Genomic DNA, 24,400 nt, shown 5'->3' with positions numbered 1-24,400 from the left:
AAAGGGAACCCTCTTTTTTTAAACAGAAAAAGATCACAGAAATTTTCATTTCATTTCAGATTATATAAATGGTAATTCTCTTACTGCTGGTGTGAAAAAAAGGTGAATGTAATATACCTCTTTAAAGAACACACTGCTAAGTATCAAGCAGGAAAGCAGCATCATACGACTTTGAAAATTTAGATAGTTTAAAAAGAAAGGATCTTTTGAGTGACAGATTTCTAGTGTTAGCTCATCCCAAAGATACTTTCTACTTAAATTTCAGTAATTTGCAGCTTCATTATCAGGGAGGCACCAAAGCATACTTTGTACCACTGATGGAAAATTAATAATCAATGCTTTCTCTGACAAAATAAATCTGGTCAATTTTCACAAACTGCCTACCAATACTTTGAATTTTTGTGACTTTTAATCAATTGGCTAAATGATTTTTACAAATCACCCAGGTCTGTGGACTGTTCAAAGAAGGTTCAGCAGTACTTTTTGATACAAAGTTTTATTTGCAAAGGCTAGCTCTGTTACAGCTGCACCGCCTGTAGCATCTGTATTTTTAGGCTGTTTCTAGACCTCCTGTATTTGACATCTGTAACTTTTTCCACAACAGAACATATGCCAGGGCTGAAGGAGAGCTACTGATACTATTTATCCTGAAGGACAAAAACAGCATAAGAAATAGGCATAAACTGGGGAAAGACTATATTTGAACAGAAAACCAGAAGGTTTCCAAATATCAAAACCGTGAGGTTCAGTGAGTTTTAGGGGCAAGAAACCAAATTAATCTTAAACTGGAGCTCAGCTGGTGAAAGATGACATGATATGGTAGCCAAGGACAAAAAGGAAACAGATTTGAGTGACCAAGAAAGTCCCTTCTAGTCCTGTATCCCAACATTCTTACAACTGCAACTCTTAGAAACAGGTTTCCAGACTGAACATTTATAATATAAACAACATTCTGCCAGAATATATTTTTGTTTTTAACTGATGCTAAACTCCTTCTAGATGTATTCCAACAGCTAGAATGTTAAGAAATTTTAGACTGCAGCTTCATTAAAACACTTCAAAGTGCTAAAAAACCACCTGAATCTCTGATTTCTTTCCAGAACCTGGCTCCAAACCTTTAGGCCAAGTACATTCCATCCATCCTACTGCCTGGAATGGCCCCAAACTTCGATTTCAGGAGCAACAGCCCACAGATCTGAAGTATGCTTTTTACCTGACAGAGGGCAAAAAGCATACTTTGACAATGTCAGGTCTTTTTTTTTTTTATCTCTCACTATTACTGCCCTACCTCTTATGCAATTCCTGTTATCAGGAGAAAGCATCCATCCTGAAGGACAAGCACAGGAAAAAAAAAGTGGTCCAGATGAAGAAAGTAAGCAGAGGTGGCTACAGGGGGACGCTGCACAAGAATTGATACCTGAAAAGAAAAAAAGAAAGTATTAGCAATTCTAACAATATGAGCGATTAGAAGGAATATTCAATCTCATTGCTACTAATAATACTAACCCAGTGCTAAATCAGTTTTGCTATTTCCTTAAAATTAAAAAACTAAGCTATTTCCCAGAACCAGAAGTAATACAATACACTCGTAACAGGATATCATTTTTTTCATGTGAAACCAGTACCATTGTCACAGTGGTCTTTTCATTCTATTCCTTTTTTGCATCATAGAAAACCTTTCAAACTCCCTTTCAAACTTTTCTTCACTGCACCAGGATTTTCAGTCTTTGATCATTATAAGCTTTCTAGATGAGGGATTTAAATTATTTACTGAAGCTTCTCTGAGAAAAATAAAACCATAAAAATCGTTGCCTGTTCAAAGGTAATGGGACTTCAATACTTCATTTCTTGGATCACTTTGAAGGTCACTACTGACTGCTGTTATTACTATACACTAAATATACAACCATTTAGATCACTTTCACAAAATTGCTGCTAAAGAGGGTTTTTCAGGATGAACCATCTTCATAGGAAAATAAAAATCAGTTCTTGAGCATGTCCTTAGCAATTGCAGCAGGTCTTATTCTAAGAAACTTGGAAATGACACAATTGTTCTTAATATAAAAGCTAACAAGAAATTAAATCAAATTAACAAGATGACAATAAAACAATGGCATAAACTTAAACTGTAAGAGAATTATTCATCTTCTCAATATAACAAATCTAAACTCTAGCTGGTATAAGATCTAATGATTTACAAAAAAGGAGAGAGGGTAACAGTTTTAATACTGCATCTGGAATTTCAACCTGCAAATAATTAGCATGTTCTGTTGTTTTGCAAGTGCTTTCTTTCCTCCTCCTTTGTCTGGCCACATAAAATACAACTGAACAATTCTAAATGAAAAATCATAAAATGTACTAATTTAATACAATGAAGAAAAATAAGCAATCATCTTCTCCACTAGTGGTAGAAAGTTTTTTATACCTTGGGTTCCAAAATAAAACCTCTTAAACCAGAACTATGACGTATAAATTAATGGTACCCTCTGGTGACTGAACAATCTGCAGTGAGAATGCTAAGAGGCTTTGGCTCTGAACATGATTAAGGAAGATTTGGTTCCAAAACAGATATAGCCCTGAAATTACTAGCACCTTACTCAGATGCAAGTCTTCACCCTCCCCAGAATGAAAGTTTCCAAGAAAGAAAGAAAGAAAGAAAGAAAGAAAGAAAGAAAGAAAAAAAAAAAAAAAAGTCAGTCATTGTTACATTCCTCAATCAGAAACACTCCATACACAAGAAATAGAGCAGAAAATGGAAGACAATATTCATGTCAAAATATTTCCCCCTCTACAAGTCACGCCATGAAATGGCAAAGAAGTCTGATTTAGAACATAACTCTACCTAACAGAAAGAAAAAACCCAAATTGTTTTTTAGTGTCTTTCATCTGCAAAAGATCACCTGAATTCCGGATTCAGCGGGAATCCTGAATGCAATGAAACAGTTTATTTAGTATTATTATTATTTCATGAAGTAAAAATAAGACAAAAGTGCTTTCAGAGAAAGTTAATGGCAGTAGTCTTGTCTAAAAGAATAATTCAGTAACATTTGAGGAGCTGAGTCTGGTATCAGAGACAAATCTTGAAAATCAAGATGCTTTCCAAAAACGCTCTGATTTTCTTATAGCAACATTCAAAACGAAGCACAAGAAAATGGCACATACTACTTCCCTATTATTCTTTTGGGCTAGTCATTATAATTACATGCTGCCTAGATTACTTTCCCTAAACGTGAGGCTGTACAGGCTGAAATGACCTTCTGTTGCAAGTCACTAGTATGAATTATTTGCTTGGTTTAACCCAGCTCATTTCCTAACAAGACTGATTCCAGGAGTGCCTATGCATGACACTGCTGCATGACTTATTTTTGCAATTACTAAAGTTGTTTTGCTGAACTTACCATTAGGCTGCTTTACAGGATGGACAGCCACAAGCCCCAAAGGCTGGTGAATGTTATAAATCATAACTGTCTGGTTTCCTCCATGCCATTTATTGGCCCGAATTACTCTATTAGTATAGCGGTCACTCCAGTACACGAAATCTTCAAAGATAGTAAGAGCATGTGGATGCTGCAATATCTGAAATGCAAGGAAGTTTACCAATTTAGTTCTGGAGATTTTTGTATGTAAAACTTGCAATGAAGTAACAACAGAACTAAGCATAATTTTAAAAAAATAAGAAAAACATGCCCGTGTCTCAAAAGACATTTTTCAGCAAAAGAATATGAAACAGCATCTACTGCCTGAAAACAAGGCCTTAATTATGGGGGAAATAAACATTTTTTTTAAATGAAAATGCTAAATAGACCCTGTGAGATGTACAGCATGAGGAATTAACAAAGCAGTCTAACTGTGCAGAGCACAAGGGAACCAACAGATAAAGACCCAATTCTAGGTTTTCATGGGCACAAGAGGAAATCTCTAGTGAGAGTTACAGACCTGTCAAGACCTTGCATCTCTGATAAGCTCCCCTATAACTTACCAGAAGGTCAAAGAAGGTGGCTTATCTAAATTTCAGAAAACTACAAGTAAGTCAAGAAGATCGCACTGGCTCCTATTTCACAAGAATTGTCTCTCTAGCCAGAAATAAAAGCTCCAAGGTTCAGTTTTTGAGAATATACATGCGGTTATTTATACCAGCTCATGTGTACCAACTGAACATCTGAACTGTTGTGCTGGCACAGGGACAGTGCTACAAGCTGCCAGCAGCACTTCACTGGGAGACAGCCTGTAAGTGGGGTGGTCTTTATGAAGTGCCCTGCACACAGCAAGTCCTGGCAGCACAAAACTCTTCACTGCTGTCAAGAATAGTAGCAACCATCACTCACAGAAGGTGACCAGAGAAAGTTCTTCCAGGTTTTTTGTACTGTATTTACCTACAGCAGTGTCAGATGTCACCTTTAAACTTCATGCGTGCAGATAGAACAAATGAGAGTGCTCTAAAGCACCAAGTCTACACTCAGCTCCAGGTTCTGCTGAAGATCTCCTGACTGTGAATAGGATATGCACAGCTGCAGCGAGTAGCTAAAATACCTCATATCTGCTTCACCCAATCTTTTGAAGAAAAATACATTCAAGGCTCTGACAGTGCAATGACAGCGGAAATAGGTTAAGGACTACTGCAAGGACATGGGAAAACAATGGTTTCTTATTAATGTCTTACCAGATCGCTTGCAACCACCTGTCGTCTGTTGTTTCCATTGTAATCACAAAAATCAATATAATCAAGATAAGCATCAGCAAAATAAAGAAGCTTATTTGGGTAATCAATGGAGAGTCCATTGGGCCAGTAGATTTTACTGTTAATAATCACTGTTCGCATTTTGCCATCCATGCTGGCTTTTTCAATTCGAGGGTTTTGGCCCCAGTCAGTCCAGAACATTACATGAGCACTGAAAAAAGTAACCTGTGGTTACCAATCTGAAAAAGAAACTAGTAGCCTATTGAGAAACATCACACAAAGACTCATTAGCCAAAAAATAGAAATAATCTTTTAAGAAAAGTCCTACACAATGATACTGAAATCATTCATTTCAGCAATATGCTGACTTCAGATATTACCGTAATTTCTGTTGTAAAAAGTTTTTTAATACTTCTATTACTGTTTTCATTTCTCAGTAATAGAAGCATATAGAAGCTACTGTTATCACTAGTTTTCAATGTTGATTATAATCTGATTCTCCAGCTCCTAAATAATCATTCAATATGGGTTTGTATTTTCACAGGCATGCATTGATAATGCAAACAGTGATATAACTGAAGAGCCCCACATGGCTGGCAGTAAGTGGACTTCAAGGCATTGAAGAGCTCAAAAAAGAGTAGAAGTTTGTACATGAACAGCTCAAATCACAATATTCAATTTACTCTATGCCATTTGCTGCCTGAAATGGGAAGGTGATTTTGTGATAACGTGAATATAGTACAGACAATTATTTTAGAATTGGAGCTATGAAGGAACATGTTTCCTTGCCAGATAGGCATACCATACCACATACATATTCCATGTGTGTGATACACCACCAACTCATAACGATACGTCAGAAATCTGAATTAATAGTTCTAGGAAGCAAATGTAGGAAAATCTGTTTTACAGGAAAAATAACATCTTGTTACAGTCAACAGAGCAGCAGATTATGAAATCACCATATGACTTTAAAAATTAAATCAACTCTGCAAACACTACTTCTAAAAATCTTTTCTCTTTCACTTGTCATTTACAATTACAAAACAATTTTGGCATATCTCAAATTTGAATATTGTCACATCATAAAATATGCATCTTTTCAAAACAAAACATAAAAAAAAAAAAAGAATCTTACTCAATTCTGGGATCTAACACTAGTCCCCTTGGGTTTGTTACATTTTCACTGATTAGCACCGTCCTGTGGCTCCCATCCATTTTAGAGACTTCAACTGTTTCCAGGACAAAGTCTGTCCAGTAAAGATTGCGACCTACCCAATCTACTGCTATACTTTCAGTCACGGTGACACCACTGTCAAACACCTGTTTAGTAACAAGATATTAAAAACAAAAAAAGAGAGAGAGAGAACAAACGATATTAATTTTTCACCCGTTGCACTTTGATAGATATGGAAAATGGGGAACCACATCTCCAACACTTTTAGATCTCTTACACAGAATGAGTTACAATGTACACATTCAAAGTGCTGACAAACACCCAAACACTCCTGCTAACTTCAGCAGCTCTACTGAAGAGGTTAGCATCTACTAAAAGGAAAATCAAGCTACAGCCTGATGTTAAAAAGGGGCTTCTTGAAAGCATTCAGTTTTCTTTTTCAAAAAGCTGTCTGAGATGTTGACTTAGTAGCTATAAAGTTGTTTCACTTTGTCTATGATCTCTCTCTTCTTACTATGCTGGGATTTCCCTCTTCCCCTTTCTTAACTGGAGATAGTTTCTTCATTTTCCCTCTGCAATAGAGAGACAAGAATTACGGCAAAACTTACTATTTTTCGGTCAGTCCCATTTTGATAAGCACTCCAAATTTTATCCTCTGTTGTATCAGACCAAAAGATACGATCTGTGACAGAATCAAAATCAATAGCCACAATATTCCTCCCATCCCGAACCAGAGAATAAATACTATGTGACTGAGAGGTGATGTTGTCCACAACAATTTGGTTACGACTTGCCACCAGCAAAAGAAGATTTCCAGACTCTGTCAAAGGAATTAAAAATTAAAACAAACCAATAAACTATCCAACAGTAATTCTGTAAGAAAAAGAAACACTGAGAAATTTGATATGGCTTTATACCATTAAAGCTATTGTATCCAGACATACATATTGAAAGAAAAAATTTAAATCAATTCTTAGGCCAAGATATTTTACCATATCCAGTCTGTCCATACTGGGTCTACCTTGACTTTTCTTCACTTTTTCTCCATCCTTCACTCTTTCTACCAGACTCCGCTTTGAGTCTCATATGCGGACCACAGGTCTTCTTTCCCATTGTCCAACCAGATGCCATAAGGACATCCAACACTCATTCCTGCATAAGCAATTCTCAGCGCCTAGTCCTGATTCAACCCCCTATGTTCTTTGTACCACCAGTTACTCTATTCAGCCTGGCTCTGGGTCCTTTCTAGCCAGCCAGCTCTTTTTTCCCACCTTTTGACTGCATGGGGACCAGGAAAAAGAAAAAACAGATTACAGGAAAGCCAGCTGTTGCTGTGGATAGATTACCGTGCAGCAGCTTACCCTGATAAACTGCTGAAAAGCAACTGAAGAATAGCAGCCATAAAGACAAACTATGAGAAACTCCCTAGTAGTAAAGGCCAAACGTATTTGCAAAAGTAAATTGCAAGAGTCTTCCACAACCTGAGTATATCCCTAAACCAGGAAACCTATGGTGACAAATTCCACTGAGCATATGGCTCCTCTGCACTGTCAGTGTACCATGTAAGAGATACAGAACAACAGAGAGCTAGGCTGTATCAGTGTTGTTTACTCTTCAGAAATGAGCAAAGTCTGGCATAGGCACTAAGTCAGTCTTGTGAAAGGCTGGGATTTAAACATTGAACTTTGTAAAGAGCAAATTTTAGCCTATGACTTACAGGTGCCTGGCATTGCTTTTCTCCAGAATATTTTTGGCAATTCCAGGATTAAAAATTACAGGGTTAAATTTTACTTTAAATGTATTATTTCAAGGAAACAATAGTTTCCAATTAACGCCTCTGATGACAGTTTAAATACTCAGGGTCATTTGTCTCAAACAACTTTAAGTGGCTGTTTGCATCAGCTCTTTTAAAAGAGAACAATATGAATATGGCAAAGCTGGTTATTTTCCAGACACTGTTGTCATTTTTTAGGTTGACATCAATGCTCCTCACCTGCTGCTTTACAAGTCTTCCCATTGGTTTCTAAAATGTATCCTTCATCGCAGTAACACCTAAAAGACCCCCTCTCATTGTAACAGTGCTGACTACAAAAGCCTGGAGGGTCACATTCATTAATATCTTCACAGGTCTTGGAGTCATTTGCAAGCTGGTATCCAAAAGGACAGGTACACTGAGCTCCAAAGGGTCCTTGAATACATTCATGAGTGCAGCCAGCATTATTGTCAGAGCAGCTCTCCTGATCTGAAATGGCAATGGGGAAGGAAATAAGCAAATGGTTAATAAAAGCTTCTTATGCTATATTTAATACTCTGCAATTGCATTATGAGCCTAAGACTGCTGCTAAAACAACATGACTGCACAATCATCAGTTATGCAATGTGACACTTATGCAAAATCTAAGACACACAATGCACATAAAGGCGGGTAACAACATAGTGTGTACTACTGAATCCCATTAAAGGGATGCTAAACAGAAGGCTAAGCATTTATAAATCTTTTTTCAAAACTAGCTGGAAATATACAAAAAATAAGTGTACCAATCCAAACCTAAAATTGTATTAATAAACAATAATTTAAAATCATCCATAATCATACCTGGCTGGGGTTCATCTGAGAATGTGCATTGATTAAAGAGAAGGAGGAAAGAAGGAAAGAAAGAAAAAGGTTATGCTCAAATCAATTCATAATCAACATAAATACAAATTCTAGCTACACACGAGCTTTTAGATTTTTTTCATTATTTTTGAAGTTAGAAATTTAGAAGAAAATATTAAGGACTGAATCACATTTCATCTGAACTTAAAGCATACCATGCTTTAGTGAACATGTTCAGGGACACAAAGCTCATTCCCATATTGCTATATAAAAACCTATCTTGAAGTCAGTGGAAGTCACATTTGAATTCAGAAATTCAGAGCATAAGACTGGACATAGCTAACACATGTCATTATTGTAGGCTCCTTTGACTGCAAGCAAGTTACATTAAGTAATTTGTGCTCTAATTTCAATGTGCTTACAATTTCTGCTAGAAATGTTGCTGCACTAAATACAGCAGGCTGAATCATAGAATCATAGAATCATAGAATCGTAAGGGTTGGAAAGGACCTTAAGATCATCTAGCTCCAATCCCCCTGCCATGGGCAGGGACACCTTGCCCTAAACCACGTGGCTCAAGGCTCTGTCCAACCTGGACTTGAACACCGCCAGGGATGGAGCATCCACAACCCCCCTGGGCAACCCATTCCAGTGCTTCACCACCCTCACTGTAAAGAACTTCTTCCTTATATCTAGTCTAAACTTCCCCTGTTTAAGAATGTTCCATTTATTTCTGAAGCTGTAGCACATAGTAGTCTATAGAAGATATTTGAACAGTAACTTACTGCACAATGGGGATTCATCAGCTCCATTAGGACAATCAGCAGAATTATCACATACTTTGCTCAGATTTACACAGATACTGTGACCTGGACATTGCCACTGCCAGCTTGGGCACCGGAAAGGTTGAGTAGGACAATCTCTCTCATCACTCATATCCCTGCAGTCATTATCACCATCACAGATCCATGCTCGATAGACACAGTTGCCGTTATCACAGCGGAAAAGAGATGGTGGACAGGTCCTGGCAGGACATCTGTGATGTTCATCTGAGCCATCTGCACAGTCAAGATGCCCATCACATTCCCAGTTTGCCGGAACACAATTGCCGTCTGACTGACACTGGAATTCATTCTGGTGGCACATCCCTGGTGGTCTTGTAGCTAAAACAGTAACATTCAACAGTTCAGAAGCCATTTCAATTTTAGACAGAGAAACAAAATCACTATGTTCAGTAAATCTCCTGCATAAGTAGTTACAGTACTATTAAGAACTGTGTTGCTTTTAGGTCAGGCCATAGAACCACAGTCAGTCAATCTCCACAACAATTCAGAATTTGACCAGTTTAACTCCTACTTTATAATATGTTGAACAAGGCAATTCAACTATTCTATTTTGAGCAAGCAATTTTCATATCTACGTATACTGATATCTATGCACATGACCACAGCACAAAGAAATTACATGCTGAAAATAGTTTTAACCACCCTGCATGGCAACATTTTAACTAATTTACATGTAAAAAATTACTCAAGGAAAAGTTTCAATCTAACTCTCATGGATAAAAGGTTTTCAGTTTTCTAGATGAATAGACTTATTAATTTTATTTCTATACCCTGAGGCTGAGGTGCCAAGTAAAACAAAATATTAGAGCCAAAAGGAATGCAAGCTCTACTTTTTGCCAGAAAAATCTACTCTTGAGCTGGATCCTACTGTGTTTGAAATTTCTGCTCAGAAAAAGATTTCTAGACAAGTTTCCCTAAAAAGAATTTTGAGGTTTTAAGGACAGTAGTGCAGATAAAGGAAATTTTCAGAAGCATCATGTAGTAACTGAAGCCTTTCTTTCAGCATCAATGTACTTACGGCAATCAGTTTCATCTGAGTGATCATTACAGTCAAAAACACCATCACACTTGTAGTAAGTGCTGATACACTGGTCTCCGCTGAGACATTTGAACTCTGTGGCACTGCAGTTATATACTACAAAACAAAAAAATATTGATGTTATTTAACTCACAGAGCTAGACTGCACCCATTTTTAATACAGGTGGCCAGTTCCACTGAACACCAGGATTTCCCTAGGATACAGAAAATGCAGTGACCTTGGAATCTACAGAAAACAGAGGAAACAGATTTCAGCCCCCTGAAACCAGCCTAGAGATCAAAGGGCTTACTAAAATGCTAAAACAAGTATCATAAACAGGGTTAATTTATGGATAGGTTTATTACGCATTCTGCTATCTTGAAGCTGGTAATATGAGGCCACCAAAGACCCCTCAGGGCGCAAGATTGAGGAAACAGTAAAGAGATGTTCAACAAATGAAGTTACACTTACTGCAGTCATGCTCATCTGCACCATCCATACAGTCTTTGTCTCCATCACAGACATAGTATGGGTCAATACAGCGATGGTCTGGACACTGAAATTGCCTGGGTTCACAAGTACCTGTGAAAGCTATTAAGAATGACAATAAAGGCAGATGTGTTTCTTTTTCTCTCTTCTGAAATCAACATAATACCGAGACAGTAGAAAGACACTATCACTACATTGCAAGATGTAATGCAGCAACCAGTAATCATATAAATTACAAGCATTAATACATTAGTATCAAGTAATTATTTATTTGTATGCAGGCTTGGACTTATGGAAAATGAACAGAAGACTCCTCTCAGTGGTAAAAACACTAAAGAAAGTATATGGAAAAATTACTGTCTTACTTCTGATAAAAACTTCCAGACTAGATTAGCTGATTACACCATCAGTCATTACTGAGATCACGCATGAAGTAAACGCTTAGAACATCTAAGCTTTAGCTGCTTTTTGCTGTAAGTTGCAGTGGATGACATTACGCAGTACCATGATTATAATTATCACATTTGACCCTTTTTATTTTTTAAATTATTTTCCTGCATTATATTTGGCTCTGGTAGCTCAAATTAGAGGAGTTTTTCACATCTTCCGGGCTGCAAAATATTAGTTCTTCCTTCCTAATTTCATTTATCATCCTTCCACCAATAGACATATCTATTGAGACATAGTGAGTTGTTTAGAAAAAGAACAGACAGTTGTGATACTCACTGCAGTTTTTTTCATCTGACCCATCACCACAGTCATTATCAGTATCACATAGCCAGATCCTAGGAATACATCTTCTATTATCACAGGTGAACAGGGTTACAGGGCATGAAGTCGGTCCTTGTGTAGGACAATGCAATTCATCACTGCCATCAAAACAGTCATTATGTTTATCACAGCGCCAGCGACCTGGAATACACTGTCCACTGGCACAGGTAAATGCTGATGAAGCACAAGTATTGTCTAAATAAAAAACAAAACACGAGAACACACTGATAAAGATCTCCAAAACTTGCCCTCCCTGCCAGAGTATTCAGTACATTTTATATACTTACAGAACGTCTAAAATATGCATCAAATTCTAAAACGCACATTACTTAAAACAAAAATGTCTGTCATGCTGCAGACTGAGCATGCTGCAGAACTGAACAGAATACAAGCTCTTTTACACTGCAAGAATCAATAAAACACCTAAATTATCAAGCTCTTCAAAGCAATCTAAACAAGAAAAATACCTTCTTCAAGTAACCATTGGTTTTATACTTTTGTTTCCCCAAAAAAAGACGTTCTAGTTATTCTAAAATAGACCACTAATAAGAAATAGAGTTTGTATCTTAGTCATGTTAGTCCTATGCATTAAGGAGCACATTTTATTAATGTGATCTATTTTCATGTTTGTGATTTAAAAGAAAGAATTAACTTTGAATAAAGCACCAAATATGTCATAAAAGCCAAGAACTTGCTTTACAGTATCTTATCAACTATAATTATCCCACTGTTCTCTCAATTTACTTGATCAACAAGTTATTTTGTGTGAGACACCTAACAGTGAAACCACGAAATGAACCAATGCGCTTTTAATCCACTTCACTGTAAAAATCTAGATGTAACAAGTAGTTCAGAAGTGCCCAAATATGATGAACACAATAAAATTTTTACCAAACTGTTAAATGAAATAAAAGGTGCTGCTCTAAACTTAGAGGAAGGTTAAACAATGCATATGGCTTTGATATTTTTCTTATGGTGCTATTTTTTAAATCTCTTCATCTTTATTAAGATGGTTTGTCCTTCCCCATGCACCAAAATAAGACAAGGAACTGATATCCCAATAGCTTTCAAAATTTACAAAAAACTAAGAATAAAAACAACTTTCTTATTAAGATAAATTTTTGTTACTCTGTAAGTTGAATTTTGAGAACTACTGAGATATGAGTATTTTTGTGCATTCTTTAGATGGCCAGTGTTGAACCCCACATTCCCATCAGTTATCCAAATAATTTCCAAAGTAACTAATCTCCCAGGTAGATTTCAGAGTTTATCCATAGATACAACCTTAAAAAACTGGGGTTTATTCCAATGAAATCAGACTGAGCCAAACTTTCTGAACTGCAAATCACAAACACTAACTGTATATTACAGGGATTACTTACTTAAAGAACCACAGTTTTGTTCATCACTGTTATCATGGCAATCATCAACACCATCACACTGATAGTACCGAGGCACGCATCTTCCATTACCACAGGAAAATGAGTAGGAGCCACATTGCAAAGTGGGTGGCTCATTGGACGGGTCTTCAACACATGTCAGCTGATTCGAAGCCAGCTTCATGCCATAAGGACAACCACAAACTCTTTGAAAATTTGGTACTGGAAAGCAGAAGTGGCTGCAGTCTCCATTGGGATTTGTTGCTCTGTTACAGTAGTTGGAGCCTTCAAAAGTGATAAAGAAGATCAATGTATACACTACTGACAGCAGCTTGGGAAGTATTAAAAGTGCATAGATAGTAATTGTGAAAGTGTTTTACAGAAAGATGCTGTAGCAAATCCTCGTTTTGTATACATTGCAAAACAGTTAAGTTCACTAACAGAAACAGTAGCAGTAAGTCATAATAATAAGTCCCACATTCCATATACTCTTCATTGACACAAATGTTTATGGAAGCCAAGAACATACTACTAAATTTCATCCAATTTTCTGCCAATTTTCAGCAACTGTTTGGTAACAAGTACATTATGCACTTTTGCCTGAACAAGGCTGGGAGACCTGATCCAATCTTTGGACATCAAACTGGTGGTGAGCCTTAGCAAATGGTTTGAGCATATGTTTGGTAAGTGTACTGAGTGTTTTACTAAATTAACTACAATACCAAATACTTGTTTTAGGTCATAGAATTACATAGAAGTCAGAAATGAAAATAAGAAATAAATAATGATTTAGGCACAGTGATTACTTTAAGAATAGTAGTTTGATTAATAAATTTTTACCCAACTCCTCAAAGTAAATAGTTCAGTTTAACTAAAACTGCTACCAGAAAAAAATAAATACATAGTTGTAAACAGTGATACAATTACACAAGATACAATGGAATCATAATTTCATTTTACAAGGTTATTAAATAAAGTAACAGAAGTGGTGGAGGAAAACTGCACACAGTCACAAAACAGTGAAATACACGTGTGATTGTAAGCGCCTGTGCTGCCTGCCACAAGTTATGATTCAGTAAAGCCATTCCTAAAATTGAGAGTGGAAACCTAGTGTACTGATATTTTGTTTCTTAATCTATCTGTACAAGAAAAGAGCTCACCTATTTGGGAATGAGCATCGTACGCTTTAACATGCATAATGTTACTTATGCCCCTCCTAATAATAGTCATTTCCCCTCCATCAGACTTCCTCACTCGAACTATTCCACCAAGTCTCCAATCAGTAAAGTAGGCATAACCTGTTTTGAAAGACATTTAACATATAACAATTACAGAGCAATATGACATAAAAGATCACGTCTGATGAGAAAAAACTGCAAGACCTCATGTAAAATCAATATTTTTTGTAACTGTTTCATGAAAAAGACAGAAGGACTTTTATCACTAAACACAGCCAAAGTGAGTCCTCCAGTCGTAGGCAGACATAACTTAGGAAAAAGAAGTGCTCTCAGATTTCACTGAAGTTGAGATACAACAGACTCAATTTGGCATTTCAAATTCCAAGGCAATTTTAAAAGTCATTCATTAAGACAACTTTACAGAAAATTTTAGAATATTTTTGAAGATACTTTTACCCAAAATTGAAAGGGGTCAGATGCTGACATCTTTCTTCACACACAACATAAATCCAGTGCTAAGACTCTACATGCAATTAATAAAATCCTGAAATCACTGATCATCTCTAGGGAGGTGATTTACCTCATCCGTCCAGCATGAGCAGCCCACCTTGGGAGCACAGCATAATGTGCCTTATTGCACTGAGTTACCTGATCTGCCTCAAACTATTCAAACACAAATATACATAAAAACAGTCCTAAAAATGAACATGTACTAAATAGATGTTTTTATAGAAACTTGCAACAGTGCTTCTTATAGGAAAAGCAGTATTACAAAGGCCATGTTATTTTATCTCACATACTTACAGATCATCATATTAAAAAAACAAAAAAAACAAAAAAAATCCAAAACTGTGCCAATAATAGATAATATTTTTCAGTGCCAGACTTACCTCCAAAAATAGTAAGGCCAAATGGGTGAGTCATCTGAGTAATATGTTCAAGAGTCCGTCTGTCCAGCCCATCAAAGGTGCTGTGCTCAATTTTATCAAAAAAGGCATCCACCCAGTACAGCCTTAGAGAACTAGAAATAACAAAAATGTCATATCACTTCAAATGGCATTATGTCCATTAGGAAGCACTATCATTTTCTCAAATAATAATCTTAAACCTGACAAAAAAACCTATTGGGCTGTGTGGGGAGGGATCCTGAGAAGATCTTACGTTTCACAGGCTTTTCAACAAATTGAAAAATAAGGTCTTCAATACGAAAGCGCCAGTGCACACAATCTGACAGAATTCCTTTATTTTTAATCCCTAACAGTTTAGAGGAAGAAACTAATCTGCACAAAAGCTTGTCTTCTGTATTGTCCTTACCTCCAGTCAATGGCTAGGCCATTAGGCCAGCCTAGCGTTGTATTCACAATTGGCAACGCATGGGATCCATCACTCCAGGCTCTCATGATTTTTGCAGGACGGAACCAATCTGTCCAGAATATATACCTGAAAGGACATGCCAGAAGACACAAAAACCCGATGACACAACATAATTAAACACAGCAAGCATTTGAACAGTATTAACATTCTTCTTTGCACCACAAAGCTGCAGATACATTAAAAAACCCACAAATTCACATTGACCCTCTCCTCAATTGGTAGTGGTACCAACAACTAATATTTATCCTGTTTACAACAGCTTTCAAAATCTTTGGAATTGGTTTCTCCCTTTAGACATAAAATATCTGTAACTGTTAAAACTGTTAGGGATTTCATTTAAGTAGGGAGGAAGAATCAAGAAAAAAAAAAATGCATCTTCCAGGTAATACTTACAAGTAAGCATGAATTTTACAAAGAACTTTCTCCTGATCCTTTTGACTTATGCCTATAGTCAGAGTTGAAGCTAGTGTTAAATAACTTTACCAAGTAGGAAACAAAAAAGGATACAAGTTCAACACTATTCTTATGAGATTACTTCAAAAATAGTCTATCTGGTTACTAAACATGAAACTTCAATATCCAAGAATTAAGAAAATCAGAAGTATGGTAGTAGGAAGCTGAACTATGCTGTGAAAGAAATGCTGGCATGGCATGGCCAAATAACAGAGTATTGAATTTGACATTAAGCATTTGTATCAAAGAAAAGCAGGGCTTCATTTTATGTACACAGAATCACTCATTGTAACGTCTGTATCAAATACAGCCAGTAGTATCTAATATGTTTCAAATAAAGAAATTCAGATAGAAAATAAAAAGGAACCAAGGTTAGCATTCTGGGAACTGAAAGTACATTAAAAATAATTTAGAAAACTATCTTTCAACTATGAGGAACAGCTTTCTGATCCGAGTGATACAGAAACAAAGTTGTTTTGCCTGTTTATCAACACACAAGGAGTAAACGAAAAAAAATGGTGCTTTTAAAGAGAATTCTTTTGAGTGCCACTTTCATGTGGAATCTGTATCACCTTGCCCTTTCCCATGGGTGCTGAATCCTTTGCCAGAATAAAACAAGCAAGACAAAGACAAGAGAACTGAAGAGATGGAAAACAACACAGATCCAAACAGAAATCCAGAATGAGATGTTAATCTAACCCCACCAATTCTGCTCAAACCATAATTTGTTCATACAGTTTCTAGGGAGAATCAAAGCTAAACTTACCCAATAACAGGATGAACCACTATTGATCGAGGATTATTTAAATTCTGAACAATAGCTCTCCTAGATTTATCTGCCAGCCTCATCACACTAACACTCCTGTATCGAGGGTCTGTCCAGTATAGATTCTTTGAGATCCAGTCAAAGGCCAAATCTTCAACGCTTTCCACTCTATTAGCTGTCAGGATTTCTCTTCCTAGAATTTGTAACACACATAACAATTGTAAATGTTTAGGAACAAGGGAAATAGCATAAATGCAGTATTCTGTTCATAACCCTAGTGGTTTTCCCTCAGTAAAAATGCTGTCTCTGTGCTATTTTATATAAAGACCAATAAGGGAAGGAGGGATGCCCTTTGCTCCAGGCAAAGGAGGTGTATGTTCAGGAGCACAACCCCAATAGGGGAGAAATAAAGACTAGCTAAAGACGAGAGAAAAATCTGTCACTAAGTTTACACTGAGAGGAGTTTTATGAATGAAGGTCAGTAATGTCAGTGCGGTAAGGCCATCTTGCTCAACAGCCAGACCTTACCTACTCTTTGCATAGTAATGGTCAACTGCAGTCTACTATTACTCTGAGCCAAGGCAGCAAGCAAGCTCATAAGACTATATGCTGACTTAATATATATTTAATCATTATTATAAATTGGAGATAAACATTTCTCACACTATCACAAATAGAACTTCCGAAAATCTCACAACCATAATATTCTTTTTCTGTATTAGAGAATCATAACAACCATCCTGCTATCCAGATAGAGAAATTAAAAAGAGTATCAGTTTCATACTAGTATGTGCATAAACAGTCTGGTAATGACAAATACTACTTGTGAGAAATGCTGCAAGTAGTTCATTCCCAAACACATTCAGTAAGTTTGTCAAAGAACAGGATACTTCAATGAGCTTAATATGAGTTGAACAAACATTTTTGACAGTTTCCAGATTACTGGGATCACACTGAGATTTATCGTGTATCTCACAATGTGACTTTTTGTACTTCTTTTTAGAAATATATATTCTACTCTCCTTACCACAATTACTCTACAATTCCTAAGAATGATTCTCACCTGAACCATCAGTTTTCTGTTTATAGATCATGTCTTTACTTGTGTCTGAAAAAAAAATGGTGTCATCCTGAGCAGAGAAGTCAATTCCAACAAAGTATGAAGGGCTCCCTGTTACAGGTATGATCACATCTTCCTGGGTGGAGAGATTGAATGGGATCCCCCGCACTGCCAGCTGGGATGAAAACAGCAGGAACTGCTGTACAGCTGCAGAAGGAAAGATCAGACTCAGCCTTTACTCATTCACAAAGTGAGACAATTGGGCATTAATTAACTGTAAAGTTTTATTTTCCTTTGGCAACACTAATAGGCTGGAAACAGAAAAAAGGAAGAATGAGAAAATAGAGATTTTAATATACACAGACCTAAAAACTGAAGAAAACCAAAACCCAACCCAGAATATTAAGTGATGTGGTCAGGTATTCCTCTTGCATTGTTACTGTGGTCCTATGGAAGCAGAAATGATCTTCTGTGCTCACTCCTTTACAATCATCTATAAAAAAAAAAAACCTCACAGGCTTTGTGGAGCTGCCAAATAATCAAACCATATCTGAGCTAGCCAGATAAATGCATGGTCACATAGTAAAACTATAGACAACATATCTGGGTTACTTTGCCAATAGATACACATGCTAAGCCTCCCATTAGTGACAATTCTGCACTCAAACAAGAAGTAGCAGATTGCTGATGGAAGCCCACAGCTCCAAAACTGAATCTTTTGTTCTTGCCATATGTGTTCAAAGGGAGAAAACCAACCTAATCTACATGTTACTGCACAAGAAAGCAGGCTTACATGTTCAAAATAATGCAAAACCTGCATATTAGCAAGTATCCATGCTTAATTTCAGGATTAAGATCTTAATCATACAGCTGTCTCCGCATATTCTGCATCAAACTTTCTTAAAATGCTCATAAAAGATGGTGAGTTTAAGTTGTTGTGGCTTGAAATTAACATGAGCAAAAATTACTACATTTAAAGCTGTCAACGAGAGTTGGGATGGAAAAATTTGTAGTCCTTGGCATACTGAACCCACAAAGCTATCGAAAAGACAAAGGATATTCTAGAAATAACTCTAGAGCTACATGGAATAGTGCTACATTCAACAATCATAAGGCATTTTCTTACCAACACAATGTCGTCCATCTACGTGTAGATCAAAGCCCAGTATACATCTACAGCGATAACCTAGTCCATCATTATCTGTTTTGTGACTAAGAACACAGATCTGTTCACATCCCCCATTGTTACTTCCACAAGGATTTCTTACTGGAAAATAATACAGATCAGATTGTAACTTTTTGTCAATTATCTTAATGACATCGTTAGCTTGATTTTTCAGGATTTTTTTAAACATCCACGATAAGTCATGTGGACTCTGTAGAAATTACATCACTTGGAAATCATACACCACCAGTTCTACCCTGAAATGCACCAAAATCATATCAGTTCAAGCACGCGATTCTGTACAGAGGTACTCAGCACAAAGCACTGAGGCCATAACCTGGGCTATAGTTTTCTGCATCTAGTTCTACTTCAGAATTATATGTCACAGAATTCATTCACACTGGTAGCCTTTTCCAACTGCACCCTCATTGTAGTGTTGAGGAAAGAAAGCCACAAACACCAATACTGCTCATAACCACAAGTTTGACTCTTCCAAATATCCATACATTTAATAAGCCTCCCCACTCTTAAATGTTGCATTTGACAGTCCATTAGCTGCAGGAGCTGAATGAAACCACTGTGTGATAAAACCCAGTCTAGTTTTACAATACAAATCTATGTATCGTAATTATCAGTTCTTTATAGCAAAATAACCACCTCTCATAATTTTTACCAACTTTTGGTAAGATAATTCCTATACCTCCCTTAAAAATCTTCTTACTGTCTTACCATATGGCTGCCTGGCAGCATGGTAAACTGTCACTCCATAAGGTCTCAGTGAAGATTGGTAGATGACTTGAGGGTTAGATTCTGAAAACTTGTTAGCTTTCACCACCGCCATTTTGGTCCAATCAGTGAAATAAACATTGTGTTCAAATAAAGTGATTCCATATGGATGAGGAATCAGTGAGCCTCCATGAGCTATTGTTCTCCTGTCACAAAGATGGTTTGAAAATTATTTACAAAATATCATCCAGAAACTAACTTTATTACTAGAGGAAAAGGATACAGGATTACTGATTCATTCACTGCCTTCTATGTAGAAGCTGCCAAAGTACAAATAAAAAAGACCAAATGAACTAAAGAGATGAAGCTAAACATGCAGGGTACATAAACATACAAGACACAGCACTGAAAACAGAGCAATCAAAAGTGTTAGCAATTTCCAAGAAAACACAGTGAGTAAAGATGACATCTCAGAATGTAGTAAAGGATTCATAATTACTGAGAGAAAATTAAAGAAAGAGGAAATCAAAGGCACCTGTAGGAATTCAAAATATTCAAGAAACCTTGAATGTAAAAAATTAATGGCTGCAGCAGCCACTGGCCAAAAGTAAAGCCCTATCTATGGGTAAAAGAAACAAAACCAAACCAAACCCAAAACCCCAAAAAAACACCCCTGCAAAAAAAACTTTATCATCCATGCAAAATGAAGGAAAAACAAATGCTAAATAACTGTATCTATTCTCTGCAAGATATTGTGGGGGTTTTTTTATATAAATAGTAGGAGATAAAGACAGACATTCAAGTTCTCACACAATATATAACAATAACACTACAATAGTATTTTAATGGAGTCGTGAAGGAAGACTGGATGGGGCCTTGAGCAACCTGGCCCAGCAGAAGGTGTCCCTGCCCACGGCAGGGGGTTGGAACTTTGGAACTAGATGATCTTTTAGATCCTTTCTAACCCAAACCACTCTATGATTCTACGAAGGTCTACAAAATCTGATTAATTCTACAGCACTGCTACAAGAGTTTCCCAGGTGATTTAGGCTCATGCTTTAGGGATGCAAGTTGTGACACAAGTAGACAGTAAGCTGTATTTTAACATTCTTAGCAGACTATGCCATTGCGTCTTGCCCATTTGCACAACAAGATTTTTGGTGTTGCTGTGAGTGATAAGTTTTTATCTCCAAAACCCAGAGATTTTACTAAACTCATTCTTGTCTTACTAAACCCTGAGAAAGGAGCAAAGATACCAGCATTATTTTTATAATTTTTAAAGTGAAAAAAATACATTGAGCAACAAACCTGTCAAATGAGCAGAGGACTGTTTTTCAAGTCAATCTGTAGGAGGTATGCTAAAGGGGACAATTTTTTCTTGTGCTTGAAGTAACAGACACTAATCACAGACGCAGAGATAAGCAGGCTTCTCAACACTATTTTATACAACAAAGCCCCATAAAACCTCAAAGCCTCCCTTTTTGCATGCTGTGATATATTTTCCCCAGTATCACAATAGGGCAAGTGATGACTTAATTTCTGACAGCAAAGATTTATAAAATGAAAAAAGAGCACTTAATACTCATTCCACAAAGTGGTGCTTTGGAGGGGAATATTTCAAAGAAGTTCATTCACAAAAAAAAGGATGCAAAGAAATTATGATGGAAGACAATGTATATACATCAAAACTAATGAAAAAGCAAATACTAGAAAATTGTGTCCTGTAGTAGTGGACTATAAAAAAGTACATTATAGAAGTGGTGCAATAGGTATCCGAGGTAGAAAAAGGACAAGGAATGATGGAGAAATTAAGGATTGTCTAGAAATAGCATGACACCACAGATATCAAAGTGCATAACATTATGTTGTAATTTTCATCCTTTGTGTATCTCATTTTGTTAGACAAATCTTTCTTTGAACTACATACAAAACAATCAGCGTATCTGTAACCTCCAAGGAATAATATTTCTCCTACCTTTGAAGTCCATCATAAGTTACAGTCTCAATGTAATCAAACCGGCTGTCAACCCAGTAAAGTCTCTTCAACACAATATCCAGAGTTATTCCAGCAGGCCAGCCTAATTTTGTTTTTATCAAATCCTGACGGTTTGTGCCATCCATGAAGGCCCTTTCCACTTTAGGGTCACCAGACAGACTATCCCAGTCTGAGAAAAATAAATAACTGTAAAGAAAAACAAAAGTTTCCTTGAGATTTTTTAAAAAAACCAACCTACATTTTACATGGAATTTGAAACCTGCATCCTTTCAGGACACAGCTTGATTCTCAGCTGGCATATTATGAGAACACACTTTATACCTCCTGCCCAAGAAGCAATCTGCATTTTCTTTTATAGAATTAATCTAGAAAGAAACACGCTTTCACCCAAAAGACCTCAGAAATACTGAGTTTCCCTAGTTAAAAATAGACTTATGTGTACTGCCAGAAATAAACCATGACAAATAGATGCATCATGAAAGCAGCATCCATCACTACAAGTTGCATGAAATTCCTCTTCCCATTCTCTGAGGATCCGATTTTTCCTGGCTTACATACATTTTTAAAGCCTGTTGGGTTGGGAGGCACTAGCTTCCCTGGCTACACTCCACCACTTTATTTCAAATAGTAGTATCACAACAGATATCTTTCAGTATAACTTCAACTCTTCTGCAGGGCAATTCCACAGTTCCTCTGTTTTCAGAGCTGCTGAATGCACACACAACTCCAGCCATAAAACAGATTCCACCCACTGGGAATAAAAGCAGTGTCAGCCCTCCCATAACAATTTAAGGCGTAGAACAGATTGCAATAGAACGCAAATGTTTAAAACATTTTATAACTAAAACGAATTTTAGAACCCCAGATATTTCTTTGTTCTCCTTTTGCATGGGAATAAAGGAATTTCTGACAGCTTTGACCATTATCTGACATGTATCAGACTTACCCAACAGTTGGATCCAGTGCTATTCCTCTAGGATTTCCAAGATTTTCAGCAATAAGAGTCACACGGTTTGTTCCATCTAAGTTAACCATATCTATTCTGTTCACACTGGTCTCGACCACGTATAGTTTATTGGTAACCCAATCCACTGCTAGATTTTCAGGTGTGTCAACTGAAACATTTAAAACTTCTTGGAAATCAGAGCCATCAATATTAATAGAAAAAACCTGAAAACAATACAAATATTGTCAGTGCCCACATGACGTTTTGCTAATCACAAGACACATGGCACTTGTCCTCTATCATCACACTGAGCACAGATCCACAATTGGCCACTAGATAAAACCAAGTTACCCAACTAAGCTATTCCTTAGCTTAGGGTTTTTTGCAAAAACTTTGGAAAACAAGGCCAAAACTACAGGAGACTTGCCTTCAACTACTGTTTCTGCAAAATGGACAAGGGAACAGACTAAAACAGCCTTGTGCAAAAACAAGCACCAAAACAGATGAGGAAAGCATATCTGCTCTTCTGGAATCTAGCAATTGTCATTAATCGAAAACAAATGAACATGCTTTAGCAAAGCCCTCATCAGTGACTAGCAACAAGAGGGGGAGCTCTTACCGCACCAACCACACTAAGGGGAAATGGCTAAGTGAAGAAAGGGAAACCTCTCTGATCTCACAGAAAGGAGAAAGCTCAGCATTGCCTCTGGTCTTCTTTATTTAAGGCTAATTTTAAACAGCATCATGCTTAAGAAGAAATAGTTTTGTTATGTTACAAGCAAGCTCAGAGCTACCTGAAGTAAACAGCATAAACACGATAGTTTTATATTTACAGTAATAGTAATTATAACACTGGGTAATACAAAAAGCTAGGAATCATTATCCCCTTTCTGGAACAACAGCATGAGGTTTGGAATGTATTTAAATGAAAATATAGATTACCACAAGTAAATATATGCAAGAAAATTACAGATTAAATAGTTGTATCATTTTAAATATTCTTCAGGTCCAGGTAACAATAATCAAGCAAACCATTTAACTGTCTATTCTGTTCTTTGGAAACCTTGTTGATGGAAAAGCTTATGGGCATTAGGCTATCAGACAGTACACTAAATGAGATAAAGATGACACAGAACACAACCCACAATTTTCTAGTTTAGTTTATGTCTTAATCTTACAAACAAAGGGGACAACCAAAACAAATCCTCTAATTATACTTTTAAGACATCAGGTGGAAATCTGTATTATCTAAGAACATTCTTCAGGTCATTGTTTTAATTTGGGTATTTGACCTGGGACTTACTTAGATTAATTAATCCTACTTAATTAATTAGGATTTAACTATATTGGGACAGATAAAAAGGTAGTCCTGGACATCTGGGGTTTGCAATGAAAACAACCCATATTATCATCTGTTTATACATTTTACAGAGATAGCATAAATCTCTGGTCTCATCAAAGTTCAGATTTGACCCTGACTTGCTTTAGCCATTGTCAATGCAATTGAAGTAATGGGAACCCACAGCAGTGAAAATAAGAATGCCAGAATTGTGAACAAATCCCGTCCTACTAGACAGCCACGCAGTATGCTTCCCAACAGAAGCAACATGGCACTGTAGTAGAAACTACAGTTTACAGTTTATGTGTAGGTTCAGAATAATGACAGTGACACCAAATTGATGCAGCAGTGGTGTCAGCAGGAGGCAGGCCATGGATTCTCCTCCACTCTGCATGACAATCAACATAGTGATGAAGATTGGGGCAGTTTTAGCATCTGACCTA

At 36.7% G+C, this 24,400-nt stretch overlaps 1 protein-coding gene across 2 annotated transcripts in view; it reads right to left on the bottom strand.

Annotated features, from left to right (window-relative positions):
• LRP2 (LDL receptor related protein 2) overlaps window positions 1–24,400 on the bottom strand; it is a 124,736-nt gene that overhangs the window by 62,698 nt on the left and 37,638 nt on the right. For both annotated transcript variants that reach the window (XM_030486367.1, XM_030486368.1), the window contains exons 12-32: window positions 22,619–22,842; window positions 21,652–21,858; window positions 19,680–19,882; window positions 18,912–19,052; window positions 17,789–17,992; window positions 16,726–16,918; window positions 15,447–15,572; window positions 15,023–15,153; window positions 14,115–14,252; window positions 12,958–13,239; window positions 11,531–11,770; window positions 10,787–10,906; window positions 10,315–10,431; window positions 9,237–9,614; window positions 8,452–8,466; window positions 7,849–8,097; window positions 6,464–6,675; window positions 5,817–6,001; window positions 4,661–4,889; window positions 3,399–3,576; window positions 1,289–1,417 (exon numbers count right to left, since the gene is read on the bottom strand). In XM_030486367.1, the coding sequence (XP_030342227.1) occupies window positions 1,289–1,417; window positions 3,399–3,576; window positions 4,661–4,889; window positions 5,817–6,001; window positions 6,464–6,675; window positions 7,849–8,097; window positions 8,452–8,466; window positions 9,237–9,614; window positions 10,315–10,431; window positions 10,787–10,906; window positions 11,531–11,770; window positions 12,958–13,239; window positions 14,115–14,252; window positions 15,023–15,153; window positions 15,447–15,572; window positions 16,726–16,918; window positions 17,789–17,992; window positions 18,912–19,052; window positions 19,680–19,882; window positions 21,652–21,858; window positions 22,619–22,842 (3,901 nt within the window). The remainder of the gene's footprint in view (window positions 1–1,288; window positions 1,418–3,398; window positions 3,577–4,660; window positions 4,890–5,816; window positions 6,002–6,463; window positions 6,676–7,848; window positions 8,098–8,451; window positions 8,467–9,236; window positions 9,615–10,314; window positions 10,432–10,786; window positions 10,907–11,530; window positions 11,771–12,957; window positions 13,240–14,114; window positions 14,253–15,022; window positions 15,154–15,446; window positions 15,573–16,725; window positions 16,919–17,788; window positions 17,993–18,911; window positions 19,053–19,679; window positions 19,883–21,651; window positions 21,859–22,618; window positions 22,843–24,400) is intronic.

Source organism: Strigops habroptila, chromosome 5 (assembly GCF_004027225.2).
Source record: "Strigops habroptila isolate Jane chromosome 5, bStrHab1.2.pri, whole genome shotgun sequence".
In the NCBI taxonomy this organism is placed as follows: domain Eukaryota; kingdom Metazoa; phylum Chordata; class Aves; order Psittaciformes; family Psittacidae; genus Strigops; species Strigops habroptila.
The sequence above is the reverse complement of the archived record's forward strand: the minus strand, read 5'-3'. Positions and strand labels throughout refer to the sequence as shown.